A 16,920-nucleotide genomic window follows, 5' to 3' on the forward strand; every position below is an offset into this window, starting at 1 on the left:
CATGCCCATGAACATATACCACTGCAGGCATCACTACCTCAAATAGCTAACTTCCTACTATGGCACTTTGATGAGTTGTTGTTGTTGTTGTAGGGTTTAACGCCATTTTCAGCACAAGATAGGCTATACATGGCGGCCAGTATAATTGGTGGAGGAAGAACCCTGGAAAACCCCGGGAAGAACCACCGACCCATGATAAGCCACTGGCAGGCTTTCTCACGTATCAACGTTAGCCGAGGCTGAGACTCGAACTCACGCAGACAGAGGTGAGATGGCAGTGATCCGTAACGGTGAGCGCTTTAGACCACTCAGCCACTCGGGGCCCCCACTTTGATGAGAAACTTTTAGCACCAATGTGTCATCAAAGAAGAGAGGATAAAAACAAAGATCTATCAGATCTTCTGTCTAATTTTTTTTTACATACACGTGTCCAAGATGTTGGCATTTTGCTTAAAGAAGAATCTATAATGGAATACTAACCTGGCTGAACAAGACAACATCTGAACTGCTGTTGTTGTTGTTGTAGGGTTTAACGCCATTTTTCAGCACAAGATAGGCTATACATGGTGGCCAGTATAAATGGTGGAGGAAGAAACTGGGAAAACCCCAGGAAAGAACCACCGACCCACAAGAAGCTACTTGCAAGCTTTTTCACATACCATCATTAGCTGATTCCAAAACTCGAACCCACGCAGACAGAAGTGAGATGGTAGTGATTCTTAATGGTGAGTGCTTAAGACCACTCTGCCACTCAGGGCCCCTTATCTGAACTGCTCTCAACAACTTTGCTTTGCTTCTTGCTTAATGTTTCTTGGCTTATGAAATTAGGTCAGTTGCCATAAGCATTGCATTTGAGCAGAACTGTTCTCTGTCATTATCTGTGTCATGGAATCAGGAGTTCCCAGTCCACTTCTCTAGCTTTTATCTCAGAGATATTTCATCCTAAGAGATTCACCTTGATCTCAGGTGGCACTTTTAGCTGTAGTGCAACAGGTTACCTTCCTTAGTAGTTTGACAGCTTCATAAGAATGCGGCTTTATGATTTCCACTGGATTTGCAGGGTAGGTGATTTATCCCCTTGGAAGCCACCCCCACGCCCAACAGATGGAATCTGTTTTCCAGTCTTGTTATTTTAAAGCTGTCGCAGATACCTTGAGATAGGGGAGATGGTCTCTTTGTGATAACTGGATGTATCTCTCTCCATCTCTTACATGTTCTCCTAGGATATTATCATCAGATAGCATATTTCAAGAAAGACCCATTTTTTATAGTTTAGTACGTTTCCTTAATAATTATAAGCAGATGTGCACCAAACAACAATACAGTTAAAACTATAGGATAAGTGACCATTTTGTTCTTATGGATGCACCCCATCCTCTTGCACACTTGACTGTTACCCCACAATAATACAAAATACATTTGATTGACCAACTTTCATGGCATTTGACCTTAAAAACAAATCTCGGAGAGTTAACATGGCAGTCCATGAAAAACTCCAGGTCTAGTTGTGCAAACATTGTAATACACTGCATAAAGGTACATGAACAAATATGGCAGAACCAAAGAAGATTGTTGATATGTGCATCTTCAGTTGATGACCATAATGATTACAAAACTCATGGCATTTGAAGTTAAAAACCAGTCTCAAAGAGTTGTTTACTATTCAGACTTTTTCTGCCTAGAATCTCAAAAGTATAGGTGGTAGATTATAGTCTTCATTGTCAACATTTCCTCTTTTTATCAACAAACTCTCTAATGTCAGCTTACTGTCTTGCACAGGGTCTCAGATATAGTGTAAGCTTAATTAACTCGTGTTAGAGTTTTAGATCACAACTTCTATAACAGTTAACATTCACAGAGCAAATTCGCCTACTCTAAGGTATTGACCATTTAATTTTCAGGATGGGGAATGGGCTGTGATTTTCTTTTGAGCTGAGAAGTTTTATTTTGTTTTATCTCAAGAGAATTAGATTTTTTTTACAGTTATATACTGGATATAATAAGGTGTCATTTTGCTATAAATAAGAGCAAGCTATATTTTCCGCCTCTATAACAGTTGGAAATATTTTTTAAAATTCATCAGGCCTATGCCACAGAACATTAACTTGTTGGTCTATAATATAATTGCAGTATACAGAGTTACATCTTGAAGTATATTCATAAATACTCTAGTACATTTTTTTTTTCTTGGCACCCAGCTCTAATATATTACGTAAGTAAGTGGGCTGGGTGGGTAGGTAGGTTGGTAAGAAGGTATTGGTGGATGTATAGTTAGATTGGTGGGTAGGCTTAATAGTATGTCAGCACAGTACTGGCTATATAGTATTAGCTGGAAGTTAAAATGTTAAATTGTTAAAGGATAAAGACAAAAAATGCAAAAAGAAACAAGCTTGAGTTAGAAAAGAAGACAGCTTCTTGTCAAGATCACTTTGGTCTAAACTTTGTATTGCTTGATAATTAATGATTGCATTGGCTGCTGGAGACTTCAAAAAATGAAGCTGAACTATGTAATCATTAATTAAACACTGGTTGTATGGCACCCTATTAAGACCTTCCATCCATCTGACTATTTTGTTTTGCTCATTTGACTGGACTTTGTGCATTTTTAAAAAATATGTATTCATCATCCTCTATTTTGGGTCTTAATTTGTGATTTTTATAAACATGCTCTCCCAAATGTTTCTGATTATTTATCTATTGCTGTATATTTTCTCATGATAACTAAGAATAGCAGTGTCACAGCATTTGATTAATACATTTTGGTGTAGTTTCAAGTTGGAAATACTAATCATGATTATTTTGTAGGGTGTTTTACCTGAGAACAGAGTTATTCCTCTTGTTATATTCAGTTCTTCATCAAAGTGTTTTGAGATACATCACAAGTTTAAACATTTGTAGGAGTTAAATAAAATGACTGAGTGTAAACTTTTGTTTGTTTTAGGTGATGGGCTTAGGATCCAGAATTAATCAAGTGGTAATGCACCTGCAGCAGATAAGAATTGAGAAGTTGCCATCATTTGTACGGCCTCTTCAGAACCTGGTCAAATACGTCACTGGTTTCATTGACAATATTCAAATGGATGTTATGACATTCTACAATGTATGTTTTCACTGTATATGTATATTAATGCCAATACTTCTAGTAGAGAATGATATTATTTTTATCCCTGGGTGTCTCTGGCAATCTGTCCATCTGACTGTCAGTCCATCTGTCCATGACATTTAATTTTGCTTCCCACACTGCTTGCAGGATTTAAATTAAACTTTGTAGGCTGCATATGCTGTTGGTTACATATGTGCAAGAAATATTTGGAAAACATTAAATTTGATGCATCTAAGATCTTTTATACAATCTGGAATGTGGTCTGTACTGTTAGCTGCCTAGTAACATTATTATTATGGGTAATGAAAGAGCTGATAAAGTAGCCAAACCTGCCCTGCAATCATCTCTTTCAGAAGGGAATATAGCTTGTTCTGACTTGAAATATGTTCTTCATACTTGGCATACTCCACAACTAGTTTTGGAACATCAGACCCACTATTGGAGAGGAGCATCCCTCGTGTAGAAATAATTTGCAGAGATGAGGTGGTATTGCACTAATTTTGTTTCAGACATACATATTCGACTCATGTATACCTCCAGTATGGTGAACCTCAACTAGAGTGCATACCCTGTCAATATCCATTGACAGTGGAATACATTCATGGCAAATGTGTTAACTTTGACACATTGAGACCGAAGTATTTTGAGTAAACTTTATGACAATATATCACTTGAGAAAATCATAGTCTTTTTGTGGGAATTTGGTTACAGCATTATTCTTGAACAGTTACAGAGATAAACAGTCTGATATTTCATTGTTTCAAAGCTCTTGCAAGAGGTGGAATGTATGTTATCATATTTATGTAATGTCTCTGTGTATTAATCACTTTATTAATCTGACACTGATAACAGCAGATTTAAGATTAAAATATTTTGGGAGAAAAGAAAATACTTTAAATTTAGACTTGAAAGACCAATACTTTATGAGACCACCTATTATTTAATAGCACTGTAAATGAACACCATTTATGAACTTTGTAAGATTATATGAGAATTTAGTTTCTTCTCTCAATAGGATATTTTCAAATATAAGATACATATACCACTTTAAGGCAGTGGGTTAGGTTTGACAAAAATGTGTGTTATATATTTTGGAAATACATTTGCCATATATACTTATGCATTCTAAAGGCAAGACTGTGTTCTGCAAAACTATTAATAAGAGAAGGGTTTGTTGTTTATTTTATTACCATTAAAATATTTTGACCTTTTTCTATCTTCAGAGAATAATTGAAACAGTCACAATTATCATACCTCAGTCTGCAACACAGATCTTCCAGTCTGCCAAGGACATAGTTACAAGTTTTGCAGGAATACTCAAAGATCCCAAAACAGCACTTGGAAATATTGGAAAAGCAGTTCTTAAGTAAGGAAAGTCTATTCAGTTAATTATCATGACAGATGAACCAACTTGGAAATTACTGCAAATTCTTAGTTATTTTGTAACAATTTAAGTTCATTGTTTTGTAAAGACCATAAAATGGGTAATTTTGCCAGTGAAAAAAAACACAGAATGTAGAACATATGAAATATCAGTGGAAAATAAAGGAAGAATGAATGCAGAAGGAATGCAAATAAAATAATGAATGCATTTTGAAGAAAATGGAGAATGCAGATGTAGAATATACAACATAAAATTGTGAATTATAAATGAAAATGAAATAAAACATAGATGTTTCTACTGACTGGATTGAAAAATTGATTACTATTGAAGCTGCCACTGAACGTCCATGGTCAAATACTCTTTCACATAATATTCCTTAATTATATTCTTGACATCCATTTAGCAATTTTTTTCATTTAGAGGCAGATATTAACAACTGCCACATATGTGATGACCTCATCACTGTTGATTCTATCTGTAAGGTGATTATTTGAATGAAATATTAAATAAAACCAACTTTGAGAAATAATCTAAATCTATATATTTTCATTCATTGCAGTTGTTTGTTTAGTATAAATTGAATTTTCTCTTCTGAATTTGATGCATTTTCTAGTTTTTTAAATCACACTTTTAAAAGGAGAGGCTAAAAAATTACTTGTTGTCTCCTTTGAATACCCAGAAATATAAAATCCAACTTAAGTAAATGCATTTTTGCTTTGTTCTAAGTGAATTAAAATGAAAGAAAACAATGAATGGAAGCACAAAAAAGTGCATAGTCATGAAGCATTTATAAGGCACTAAATGTAAAATAATGCAAACATATCTGGAATGCAAATGAAACAGAAGTGAAATACATTCCACATGCATGTCAAATGCAATTGAAGTTTATATGAGCTGTAAATGGAATGTTGATTTGGTTAAATTACCCATTTTAGGATTTGTACAGCTCTGCATGGCCTGCCATGTGTCCTAAATCTTCTACGATTATCAACAAAAAAAGATTTTTTTCTTGTACAACTTCTTGGCCAAAAACTTGAGAATGAACAAGGTCTTGACCTAGTAATGTTTGGTTTTTCATAGTAGTCAATGTTGAAACATTTTTGTGTGAGGATGAATTTCCTATCTTAAGGTTTTGTCTCCCTTCCTAGCAGCTGTTTTAACTGTTTACTTGTCTACAAACAATCCTCACATCAAGTCTCTTGATATATCAAGGTTTTTCATAATGTTAAGAGCTCATTTGTTGTTTTCCATAAGAAAGGCCCTCATTCATGGTGGGGAATGACATGGTCTTTACTGGTATACACAGCAGCATTTTGACCAAACATTTAAGTTACTCTCCAGTTATTGTGTTGAACATTTTGAAAAAAAACAGATCTTCACTAATTCCTGTCTAACAGTATTTAAGTGTTTAATATGGTCAGTACTGCAATGAAAGATAGAGACCCAGATTTTACCTCAGCTGAATGAGGAATCACTTCAAAGTACCCTGAGATAAAATCTTTCTAGTACTGTGACTTAAATCTTTTTGCTCCTGTTGGATTTGTGACAGAGAGGATTTTGAATTTATAGATATTTGTTTATCTCTGTTGTAGTCCTTTAATTTTCAAGGCAGTTAGTGGTGTAAATGTTGTGCCCATCTACTTTTTGTTTTAAATCAGATTGTATTACATGGTTTAGATAAACCAAATGATTGTTAGGAGGCCTTTATAGTCAGTATACACAATATACTGCTGACATTAGATTCTTGGGGGAATGGAATGAAGTGAATGCTGGGTTTATTCTGTCAGTGGATAATTTAGCAGCAACAGCATCCTCTTTCATCCAAAAAGGCAGAGAATGAATCTTGCCTCCACCTGCCCCATGAGGTTGAAGCAGCAACCTCTCTACTCGCCCACAGCTTGGTGTGGCAAGCTGAAAGTAAGTCGAGCCTCCTGTAAGGGGGATGGTGGCATCACCCTTTCAGTCCATGGGACCCAATGTTTGTGACAGGATCAAGCAATCCAGTACGGGGGCAAGCTAAAATCTAAGTCTGTCAGATCTGGGGAGGGATCTTCCAATAGATCTGATTCTCCTGACTGGCCTGTGCCCAGTGACCAGACATCAGTCACCAGGCACTAGCCATTGTATCCCCTATGGTATGGAGATATGAACTGGATCAAATCTCCCTTCTTTCCAGACTGCTGTTTCACCAGATTAGGAAAGGGGATTGGATCAGCATTCCACCTTTCCTTTTGTCTCTTTAAATCCCTATGGAATATGGGGCCTTCCTCCACAGGGAAGAAATTGGTCCTTCTCTGTAGGCAGCCATGAACTTCTTGACCATGGCCATATGGTAGTGAAGCTGCTGTGAGCTGTGGACTCTTCCCCAAACTCTCTAGGAGGTAGAGAGTCACTCTCACCCATCTGCTGAGTCCCTTCCTAAGGAGAGATCATTATCTCCACGGGAGGAGTTACTAGTTCAAGTTCCTCTATCCCTCTTGCACAGCAACTGGTGTCCCAACCATCAAATTCTGGTGACTAACATTTTATCTAGTTGAGTTAAACATTCTGGAGCAAACTCTCAATCTCTTGTTGCTTGCTCACTTATTTATGATTAAGGGGGTCAGTTAAAGGTTTAGCAAGGGTCAAGACTTTACTAGACAACATAAAGGGTGGTTTGTCCTCCAATCTACTTTGCAACACTTGGTAGCTGCATCTAGCTATTAGGTCCATACCCTACCTGGCCCAATAAAATGCTCACTTTGGATGCTGAAGTAGCCCATGTGTTGATTTTCACAGGGATGTGAAGTACCATATTTCATGTAATTGTTCCTACACGAAAAAATAATTATTAATTTCAGTGTACAAAAAATTACTTGTGATACAAATACTTATTATTCTGTGGTACTGACCACATATGAAAAATAAAGCGATCATACAAAAACAAGTTCCATGGAACACATGCCACATGAGAACCTAATGGTACAAATGTACAAAAAACTTATTTTCTGTCTCATTCTGCCAATTACAATAAAAATAAAAGTACTCAAAGATTTGTGTTGTTTGGGGGGGGGGGCAAGCTTGTCTGCATTTAGAGCATACTTCTTTGTAGCTGTTATGCTGTGCAATGTTGGCAAAATGATTATGATGGTTTGAACATGGAATAGTTATGGGTATTATATATTGGTAAATTGTATGCAACGATATGAGTCCACAATGTCAAGAATTCAGTGCAGCTTGAATTCTTACAGCAACAGTAACCTCATTATCAAATTGCAATTAAAAAAATATTTTATTTTTGTATGCCTATAATGAAACTATAAGACTAGTTGATCAGTGGTCTGTGGTCTTCACTTTAGCATTTACTGAGATATATTTTGTTTTGGATAAGAAAACATCAGTGGCCTTCCAAACTCATTTAAAAATGCATGTATTGTTTTGTTATGGTGATGGACTTAATAAGGAGAACTAATTAATGATAATATTTAGGCATATGTTCTGTGAAGGCCTTTGTCCAGTTGTTAATAAACACCAGTAGGTATTGTAATGACAATGAAAGGGCTTATGCATCAATCATTGTCTTTTTTCACCAACAATTATTAATTTTTGTAAAAACAAAATGGAAATATGGTATTTTCGATCTTTTTTGCAAATGTAAATCTTCTTAGTAGAAATTTTGTCTCCAATAATTTAAAGAATTTTTTGACAAATACAAAGTGATATGTATGAAAAAATGATACATTTAAATAATTATTATTTTGATAACTGGATTATATATGAAAAATTAAAGGGTACAAAAATATAATTGAAATTCAGTAGTTCATATGATTTCCACAGGGACCTGGGCTCACCTTCAGGTCAAACTCTGGAATCCATTGAGTGAAAGTCTAGGCTACTAGCAACCATAGTTGCACATGCTGCCCTATTTCAGTGGCCTCGTTAAGCCTGATGAAAGAGGAATATGTCTCCAATGACTTCATTGTTTATTGGAAGCAGTGGCAAAAACTTGTTGGCATGTGTTGTCCTTTTCCATGGCCTTGTCAGCTGAACTTGCACCTCATGGATGTTGCTCTGGATGCTTGCAAGGCTAAGTCTTATTTGAGCATCATAAAAACAAAGTAGACAAGATCCTGTCTTTTTTCGAGGCATTGAGAGTAAAGACCACATTGTAAGTTGGTCTTTTTCTGTCTCTGCTCGGGACCTTGAACTCTGTTGTGGACCTGGTTCCCCTAGGCAGACTGCACTTGCATCCCCTTCTGGTAATCCTTTTGACTGTGGAAAATGCACAAGTACCCTCAGAATGCTCTGATTTCTCTATGCCTATATTTCCACCATCATCCGTGTCCTCATGCATCCTCTGAACCCACTTCTAATTGTTAACAGATGCATCAGATTCAGGGTGTTTTGGAGGGATTCAGGGTGTTTTGGAGGTTTGGAATCTCATTCACTGGGCATCATCAAAGTAATTACCATCCAAGTTCACCACATTATGTGTAAAAAAGAATACTTTGGTGGACAGTATATGTTGGAAAGGTAAGATAGTCCTCATGAAATGTTTGCTCCACCAATCCATAGATTACTACCTGTTCCAACTTTGGGTGACTCTTTTGGGGAACTTGTTTGTAAACAAGCTAAACAACAAGCTCCACTTTAAAATTTTCATTTTTTTGACCTTAGGGCATGGGCAATGGATGCTGGCTTTCAGAATGATCCCACAGGTTCTGCAAGAAGTCATGCACTGCACTGTTCAGCTCATTTTTATCACCACAAAGTGTCCCCATCAATTGTGGTTAAACAATCTTTTCGATTTGCTGGCAGACCATTCCAAGACCTTACTTCAGAAGAGAGATTTCCTGTCTTCCTGTCACAGCACCAGGGCTGTCTCCTACACAACAGCCCATAGATTATCCACCATCACACTTGGCTCATCTCAAACGAATGATCTATCTACAAAGAAAAGATTTTGATCAAAGTTGCAAAGTGCATACTTAAGTCCAGGAGAAGATCGATGTCTAAGGCATATAATGGTTAAACTTTTGTGATTGGAGTAGTAAAATCCTGTCAGTCCTAGCTGTCCCTCCTTAAGTGCAGTGGCTGATTTTCTTTCCTTTCTTTTTGAAGAGAGACAGTGTTTGGTTTCTACTATTAAGGGCTATCAAGAGTCCTTTTTAATACTCTTAAAAGGTTCGTTCATTAGGACAGAGTCTCACTTAAGTTAAGAGACTTGATGGTATTTTAAGCTGCAAAGACCAGTGTCTTGCTCACTAATGCCTATATGGAATCTTTCTTGTGTCATGTGTTCTCTTAATAAACCACTCCCTGAACTGTTTGGTGAATCTTCCTTCAAAAACCTTACCTTCAAGATGGTTTTTGTGCTCTCCTTAGTGTCTCCAAAGTGGTGGAGTGCACTTCATGCCCTCTTTTAGAGCAGGGCTATTGCAGATTCAATAGAAATTATGAATCAGTTTCTCTTTTGCCAGCCTGGTTTTCTTTTTTTAATATAGCAGAAACCAGATTCCATCAATTGCTCCACTCCCAGCTGAGATCCCAAGTCTTGGCTGTATCTGTGCTGGGGATGATAAAGATAGACTTTTATGTCCAGTTAGGGTTTTGCATTTTTATTTTGCAGCCTCTAAAGGGAAAAGAAAGGATAGGAAGTGTCATATCCTCCCCACTAAAGTTTCAACTGATATTTCAGCTTTCACCATTCCTGGGTGCATTGCATTAACTAACAAGAGAGCTTATCAGTCCTTTGCCAATAGGAACCTGCCATTCATGAAAATTAAAGCCCACAAGGTATGAGCAATTGCTGCCTCATGGGCCTGTCTAATGCATTCGTCTTTGGAGGATGTGATGAAAACTGCCATTTGGCATTCTCACACTACTTTCTTCTCCTTTTATCTTTACTGGTTATCTATCCAAAATGAAGGCCTATTCTCCCAGGGCTTGATTGTCATAGCTTAGAAAATTACCCATACAGAATCCAGCCCGCAGTTGTCTCCTACTCTTTAATGAGAGTGTATATTGACTTTGTTTTTACCCGCCAGTTGTGGGACTTTCAGTCTCCCACCAAACTGACAAATTCTGTGCAACAGCGAAGGTATGGCAATGCTGATATTAAAATTTAGTTTTATGGAAGGATAAAACTAATTTTAATGATGTACTACTTATCTGTTCCTGTTGTCAGATTCCTTTTTTTTCCCCATGCTGATGTCTCACTAAGTTCTGCTGTGTCCTATAAAAATATGATAGACATTGTGCATGGGTAATATATCTGTGGGTGTTCTTGTGATCCAGTGTCTCTGAATCGTTTGGTTCACCCTGTTGAGGAGATGAATTCTTGTTATGCATTTGGGGTATTTTCTGCCCAGAAAGGTACCAGCTAAGCAATAGCAACAGGAAAGTATTACATCATTAAAATTAGTTCCCACCCCTCAACAATTTTTATTTTTTTATAAATATTTTGGAATTGTTTGGGACTTTTTATAAAAGCAATGCTAGCATAATTACTTGAAATCCACTTGATCCAAACAAATCTAATTTAGTAGACATGATTGTATGAATATACTTATCAATTATTAGGTTTTGATGGCATTACATCCAGTTTTTAAATTTTATTTACCCCTTATACACACAGTTACATGAAAACTTTTTTTAGCGCGATTTTGTAAAAACCACTTGGCTTAGACAGTGATAATTGCTGAAATTTAGTAGGTGTTTTTGTATGCATGTGTTAATGGCCTAATTATATATTTTTTTACATTTAAGTATTTTTTAAAACTAAATAAGTAGTTTGCACTTTTGGGTCTGAGAGTTTTTCTCTACATTGGGGCTTACATGTTTTGCAAATGCAAATCTTCAAATTATATTTCCTGTTGTAACAACATAGAGACAATTTCAGAGGTAATTTGGTTCACCATTAAAAGGAAAGTTTGATAATACAAGTAATGCTTGTCGTATTAATACAATAATAGCTTTATAAAACTCATCATAAAAGAAAAAAAATGTTTTTCAGCATCGTTCTGTCTGTAAAGCGATTATTAAGTGCCAAGGACAAATTGCTGGAAGTCATTCCTAAGAAAGGTAATTATATTTCTTAAATGATAAAATTCATAACTTTAGGTTTTGTGTATTTGAGTCATATCATTGAAATTCTTTTTTATAGGCATTATATAACTAGCTAGGTGTAAAGATTCTTAGTATTCACAAGGGAGAAAGGAGAACCAAAATGCACTTGAATGAAAAAGTGAATACATGTTTGGGAAGAAGATTAATTTACCTGGATATACATTTTACCCTATGTACTATGTTGTACAGAAAAAATAGAATACAATGTGAAAGTGGGATGAAGAAGGGGCAGTTTGGAGAATCTGGTTCTGATTAGGTAAACTGAGAAACAACACAGTTGTTCAGTTTATGGTGTCTGCATCACCAAAACCTTGACTGACTTTTGTTATGTGCATTCATTCTGTAAGGACCTATACCAGCAAGAAGATATGGCAGAATATTTGTAATGAAATATGTATCTCTTGATTAGCAAGTTGAAGTAATTCAGTAACATTGATATTATGCATTTCATTCTTTAAACCATTATTTTAATTTCTTAGATTTAAATTTTCTGTAAATTTATATTATTCATTTACTAACTGATCTCTCAATTGCAAAATGCTGAAGTTTGCAGACTAGACTACCATAATTACACATTGTAGTCATGAATAGAAGATACAGAGATGATCTTGTAAATCATGTACATATGCTGTCAAGATTTGTTCTGAATAAATTTACATCTTGCTTCATTGATAATAAATTTTCTTTAATATGTAACTGCATCATTTGACAAAAATGATATATTTTAACATATACACTGTGCACAGTAATCATGCAAGCATATCAACGTACAAAATAAGCACCTTGAAGGGAACTGTAACAAAGCAACATGAAGGTACAGCCCCCCACCCCCCTTATAAAGGACACCTGTGTGTAAATTGATCTTTCCTTTATATATAGATTTTGCTGTATCTGGAAGTACACCTTCTAGTTTTTTCTGGGCAAATCTGAAAATATCAGGTTTATCAGTGTAAAATATACATCAATTATTGATCATTTTTTCAGCAGTCTTTTTTGTGTTTTTATGTTTTTGAAGTACTCTTCTATTTTATTGAAATGTTTTTCACATAAATAATTTGCTGGGTTTTTTTAATAAATTTTTTGTGTAAAGTCTGAAATATTATTGTTTATTCCAAAAATTTGAAGGAATGGGTCAAAGTTTCAGAAGAAGTATATATCTTGCAAAATGGCAGCAAAGTTCACATTCTAGCTCATGACATTCTGTTTAATTGATGTTTGCATTAAGAAAAATGTTGTATGATACTTTTTATTCCAGACCCTGTGTCTTATTGGATGAATATTAGTAATGTGAGAGATGAAGTATCAGAAAAGAGTGATGCGGCTCTTCAGGCTTTAGAGAACTCTGGAGAGGCTTGGATTAGAGAGCAGCTTAACCCAGGAGATGACCTTATTAAGAAGTTTACTAATGGAAATTACTCTCAAGTAACTATTTGTTTTATATTAGTTATACAAAAATGTTAGCAACATTTTGAAAGTGGTCTTTTGGGGCATAAGTTGTGCAGTTTTTATTTTAGGGTATGAAATTGCAACATAAGGCCTTCGTGATGTCATGCATATTTTTCACTGATTTTCATTTTCTTGCACATGACTGTTACTGTGATTATTAAAACTGTATAAGCATTTTTCTTGTTCATTTTTAATAAGTGAAAGAGGTCATAACATTTTACATCCAGTCTCTCTCTGAGTTCATAACCGTATGATACACTTGGGTAACAAGTGATGTCATATCAATGATGTCATAATGCAATGATCACGTTATTTTTACTTGTTCAGTAAATGTTGAGTTTTCAAAAGTTAATGTCCTTTACTGGAAAAGTTTACACTTTTTCATAGCTAAAAATACACAGTAGCCAATAGGAAATATGCTACCTGATACAAGGTTTGTGTATCCAGGCAAAAGATCTGATGGAAAACGTACGTTGCTAAGGATTTTAAAGGGAGAAATGTCCTAGCAAAAGTAAGATTTGAATTTTACTGATAAAAAAGAATCATTCCATCACCTTTATACTGCAAAGGTTTAAATTGCAAATATATATCTCAGAATGAAAGTTGGTCAGTTTGTTGTCTACAGTTCATGGAATTATTTAGTAAGCATTTTGACAGAGATGATCAAAATGGGCATGTACCAATGAAAATGAGAAAGAATAGAATTTTGCCATATCCCTCTCAAATAAATCCCTGGCTGTTGATAACCTTGATGATAGGTCCATGGAAAAGAAGTGGGAATGAGCCAGAGGCACATTCATGTCAACCTGTGAGGAGATGCTGGTATTCAGAAGATGGAGACTCAAGAGTTGACTGTCAGAAGATACAACCAAGAAGTTTGAAGACAGAAGAAATCAAGCAGAGACTTGTAACCAGAGCACAGAAACAGTCTTCGGGAGAAATACAATGCAAAGAACAAGAAAGTTAAGAAGCAGATGAGGAAAAATAAGTGGAACTTGCCACAGATGCAGAAGAAGCTGCTAAAATAATAAATGAGCTGTAGACCCTCTATAACATCACATGGTAATTATCGGGAAGATAAACCAATGCAAGCAAGCCTATATGTGGAGTGGATGAGAATATCCTTAGCAAATCAGCAAAACAGCTCAACAGGTAGAAGACACATTTCAGCAGCTTGGTTAAGGCCACAACTGTGGAAAACCCACCCATCATACAAGTGGGAGAGAAATTGGACATCAACATAATGCCCATTACTTAAGAAGAGGTCTTACAGAGAGCCAGGAGAAACCTTTTGTGGTAAAGTCCTTGATGCAGACATAATCTCACCAGAAGCATTAAAAGTAAAAACCACAGTTACAGCAGACACCTTGTTTGACCATTTACAGGATATATGGGACAAAGAAGAGGTGCCAATAGAGTGGAAGAAGGGCTACATTGTCAAGATTCCCAAGAAAAGAGACTATAGCAGCTGCCAGAACTGGAGAGGTATTAGCTCTTATCCTTACCAAGAAAGATTCTCACAAAGTTGATTTTGTAAAGGATGAGGTCCTCACTAGATTCCAGGCTCAAGATGAACAAGTAAACATTCTGGGCTGGGAAGTCATGTACATGCCAGATAGCTATGCTATGTATTATTCCTGAACATTCCTAGAATGGTGTCACCCCTGCATGTAAATTTTATAGACTTCGGGAAGGCATTTGACATGGTGAATAGAAGCACAATCTTGAAAAATCCTGCGGTACGATGGCATTCCAGAGAAGATTTTCAGGATTATCCACTGCAAAGACATGACCTGTCGTGTCATACACAACAAAGACTTTTGCAAATGATATTGGACTGTGTCACACACTCCAGCATAATCAAATATAGATAGAGATAACATACCATAGTTCAAACTACCAGCCTGGAGAACAATGCTGGCAAGACAAAATGCCAGTGAGTCATTTCAAGCTAGGATGCACAGATTCTCTTACAGGCAAAGCATTGAGAATGTTGACAATTTTAGCAGTATTGTGAACATGTTTTGTTAGAACAGATGAGGACATCAAGGTCAGGAATGGCAAGGCATGCTATGCCTTTACCACTCTAAGAGGAATAATATCATCAACCTGAAAGCAAAGCTCAGACTGTTCAACTCAAGCATCAGATCAGCACTGCTCTATGGTGCAGATACCTAGGGACACAAAAACTTGTCAATGCTTGTCACTGATGGTTCCTGCATAGATGGCCGCACCAAATCCCCATCCAGGAGTATTTTTTTTATTGTATGCTTGCAAGAACACAACAAAATTCAATATCTGACACCATTAAGGAACACAACTGGAAATGGAATGGACATGTATTGCAGAGAGATCAGCACAACATTGCTTCCCATGCCCTGGATTTGAACCTTTGAGGCAAATGCATAAGAGGAAAACTAGCCATGACTTAGCAAAGAACCATGGACACTGCATTTAAGGCCATCCATGTATCCTGAAGGAGCAGAACAGATAGACCATTAGATGATGACAAATTGAGAGCTGCAGTGAAGGCCCTGTGCTCCAGTGGAGAAAAAAAAAAGAAATGATGATAATGATGATGATGACAGATGAAAATAGTATTGATTGAAAGCATCTATAAAACATGGATCAGTTGAATGCATGTGCAATTCATTGTTTTTCTGCCCAAATGTCATAGCAGACAGCATATTCCATATGAGTGAACTATAACATTATGGATATAAAAGAAGTTTCTGATGTAGCAGAGGTCAGGTAAATATGTTGCCACTTGGTAAGCCATTTCCTATTGGATTTACAGTGTGTAGCTAAAAAGTTGCTAGTTCAAACACTGATTTTGGTAGAAGAATTCAGGCACATCTGCACTTAGATAAGATTCTACAAATTTTAAGTCATTTAACCAAGAAAAAGTATCATTCAATTGATAGGTGATTTATTGGTACTTCATTAAACTAATCTATGCAGAAAAGGGGGACTTTTCCACCTACAAATGTTTATGTTTACTTGTTACCTTAACCCTAGTATAATTGATCAATCTAATAAGGTCAGAGCCCTCATTTTATGAATTAGGTAGTGCATACCAGTTAATGGCTTGTTTTGGATGGAATAGTTGATAGTGATCAGTCTTTTTGCTTTATCTTTTACATGTTTTATTTCGCTCATTATACACCATCATCCACATCTCAGCAAACAAAGTTTGGGTCATCTAATACTCTTTTGTTTACTTAATACTTCATGAACCCCTCAAAATATTTTTTGTATCAAGACTAGATATTGTATCTTTTTAAAAATATAGACTCTATTTTTAAGACTTATTCTTTTATTTTTATTGCAAGTGGTGTCTGTCAATTACATTCTTGTCTGGTTAATTGCTCCAAAACTTAAATATCTTGATGAAACTTGTTCACAACTTGAATAACCAATGTTGATAGGGTTTTTAATCAGATTTTGGTATACCTTGCTCCATTAACAAATAGGTTTCTCTGTGAAACACGTGTTCAACTTAAAGTATCTTCACCATACTTTGTAGTTTGGTTGCTCAATAATGGGACCAATAATCCTCTTGATTTGGTGGAGTTTAAAAGGTTGAATAAAATAATTGCTGCTTCACCTACATAAGTCTTTACAGTGGATTGCCTATTTTTGATTTGGAACTTGATTGATTTTGGGATCAAAAGGTCAAAGGTAAAGATCATTGTGACCAACAGTAGGATAATGGTTAGTGTGCCATAACTAGAGTTGTACCAGATGTACCTTTACCAAACTGTATATAAGTTGCCCTTTAATGTTTAACTTAACCTGTTGATTTAGAGCGCCAAAGATAAAAGGCCAAGATCACATAACCTGAGAAGGTAATGATTTCCATGCAATGTTCTTACATTCT

At 35.9% G+C, this 16,920-nt stretch overlaps 1 protein-coding gene across 1 annotated transcript in view; it reads left to right on the forward strand.

Moving 5' to 3' along the window:
- Positions 1 to 16,920, forward strand: part of LOC149805304 (uncharacterized) — a 113,722-nt gene that overhangs the window by 48,275 nt on the left and 48,527 nt on the right. Inside the window, exons 12-17 of the mRNA XM_089933962.1 lie at positions 2,942 to 3,100; positions 4,327 to 4,469; positions 11,482 to 11,549; positions 12,850 to 13,050; positions 13,799 to 13,947; positions 14,426 to 14,525. Of these exons, the coding sequence (XP_089790088.1) occupies positions 2,942 to 3,100; positions 4,327 to 4,469; positions 11,482 to 11,549; positions 12,850 to 13,050; positions 13,799 to 13,947; positions 14,426 to 14,525 (820 nt within the window). The remainder of the gene's footprint in view (positions 1 to 2,941; positions 3,101 to 4,326; positions 4,470 to 11,481; positions 11,550 to 12,849; positions 13,051 to 13,798; positions 13,948 to 14,425; positions 14,526 to 16,920) is intronic.

This window comes from Sinohyriopsis cumingii, chromosome 2 (genome assembly GCF_028554795.1).
Source record: "Sinohyriopsis cumingii isolate HCF-2022 chromosome 2, ASM2855479v2, whole genome shotgun sequence".
NCBI classification, from domain to species: Eukaryota; Metazoa; Mollusca; class Bivalvia; order Unionida; family Unionidae; genus Sinohyriopsis; species Sinohyriopsis cumingii.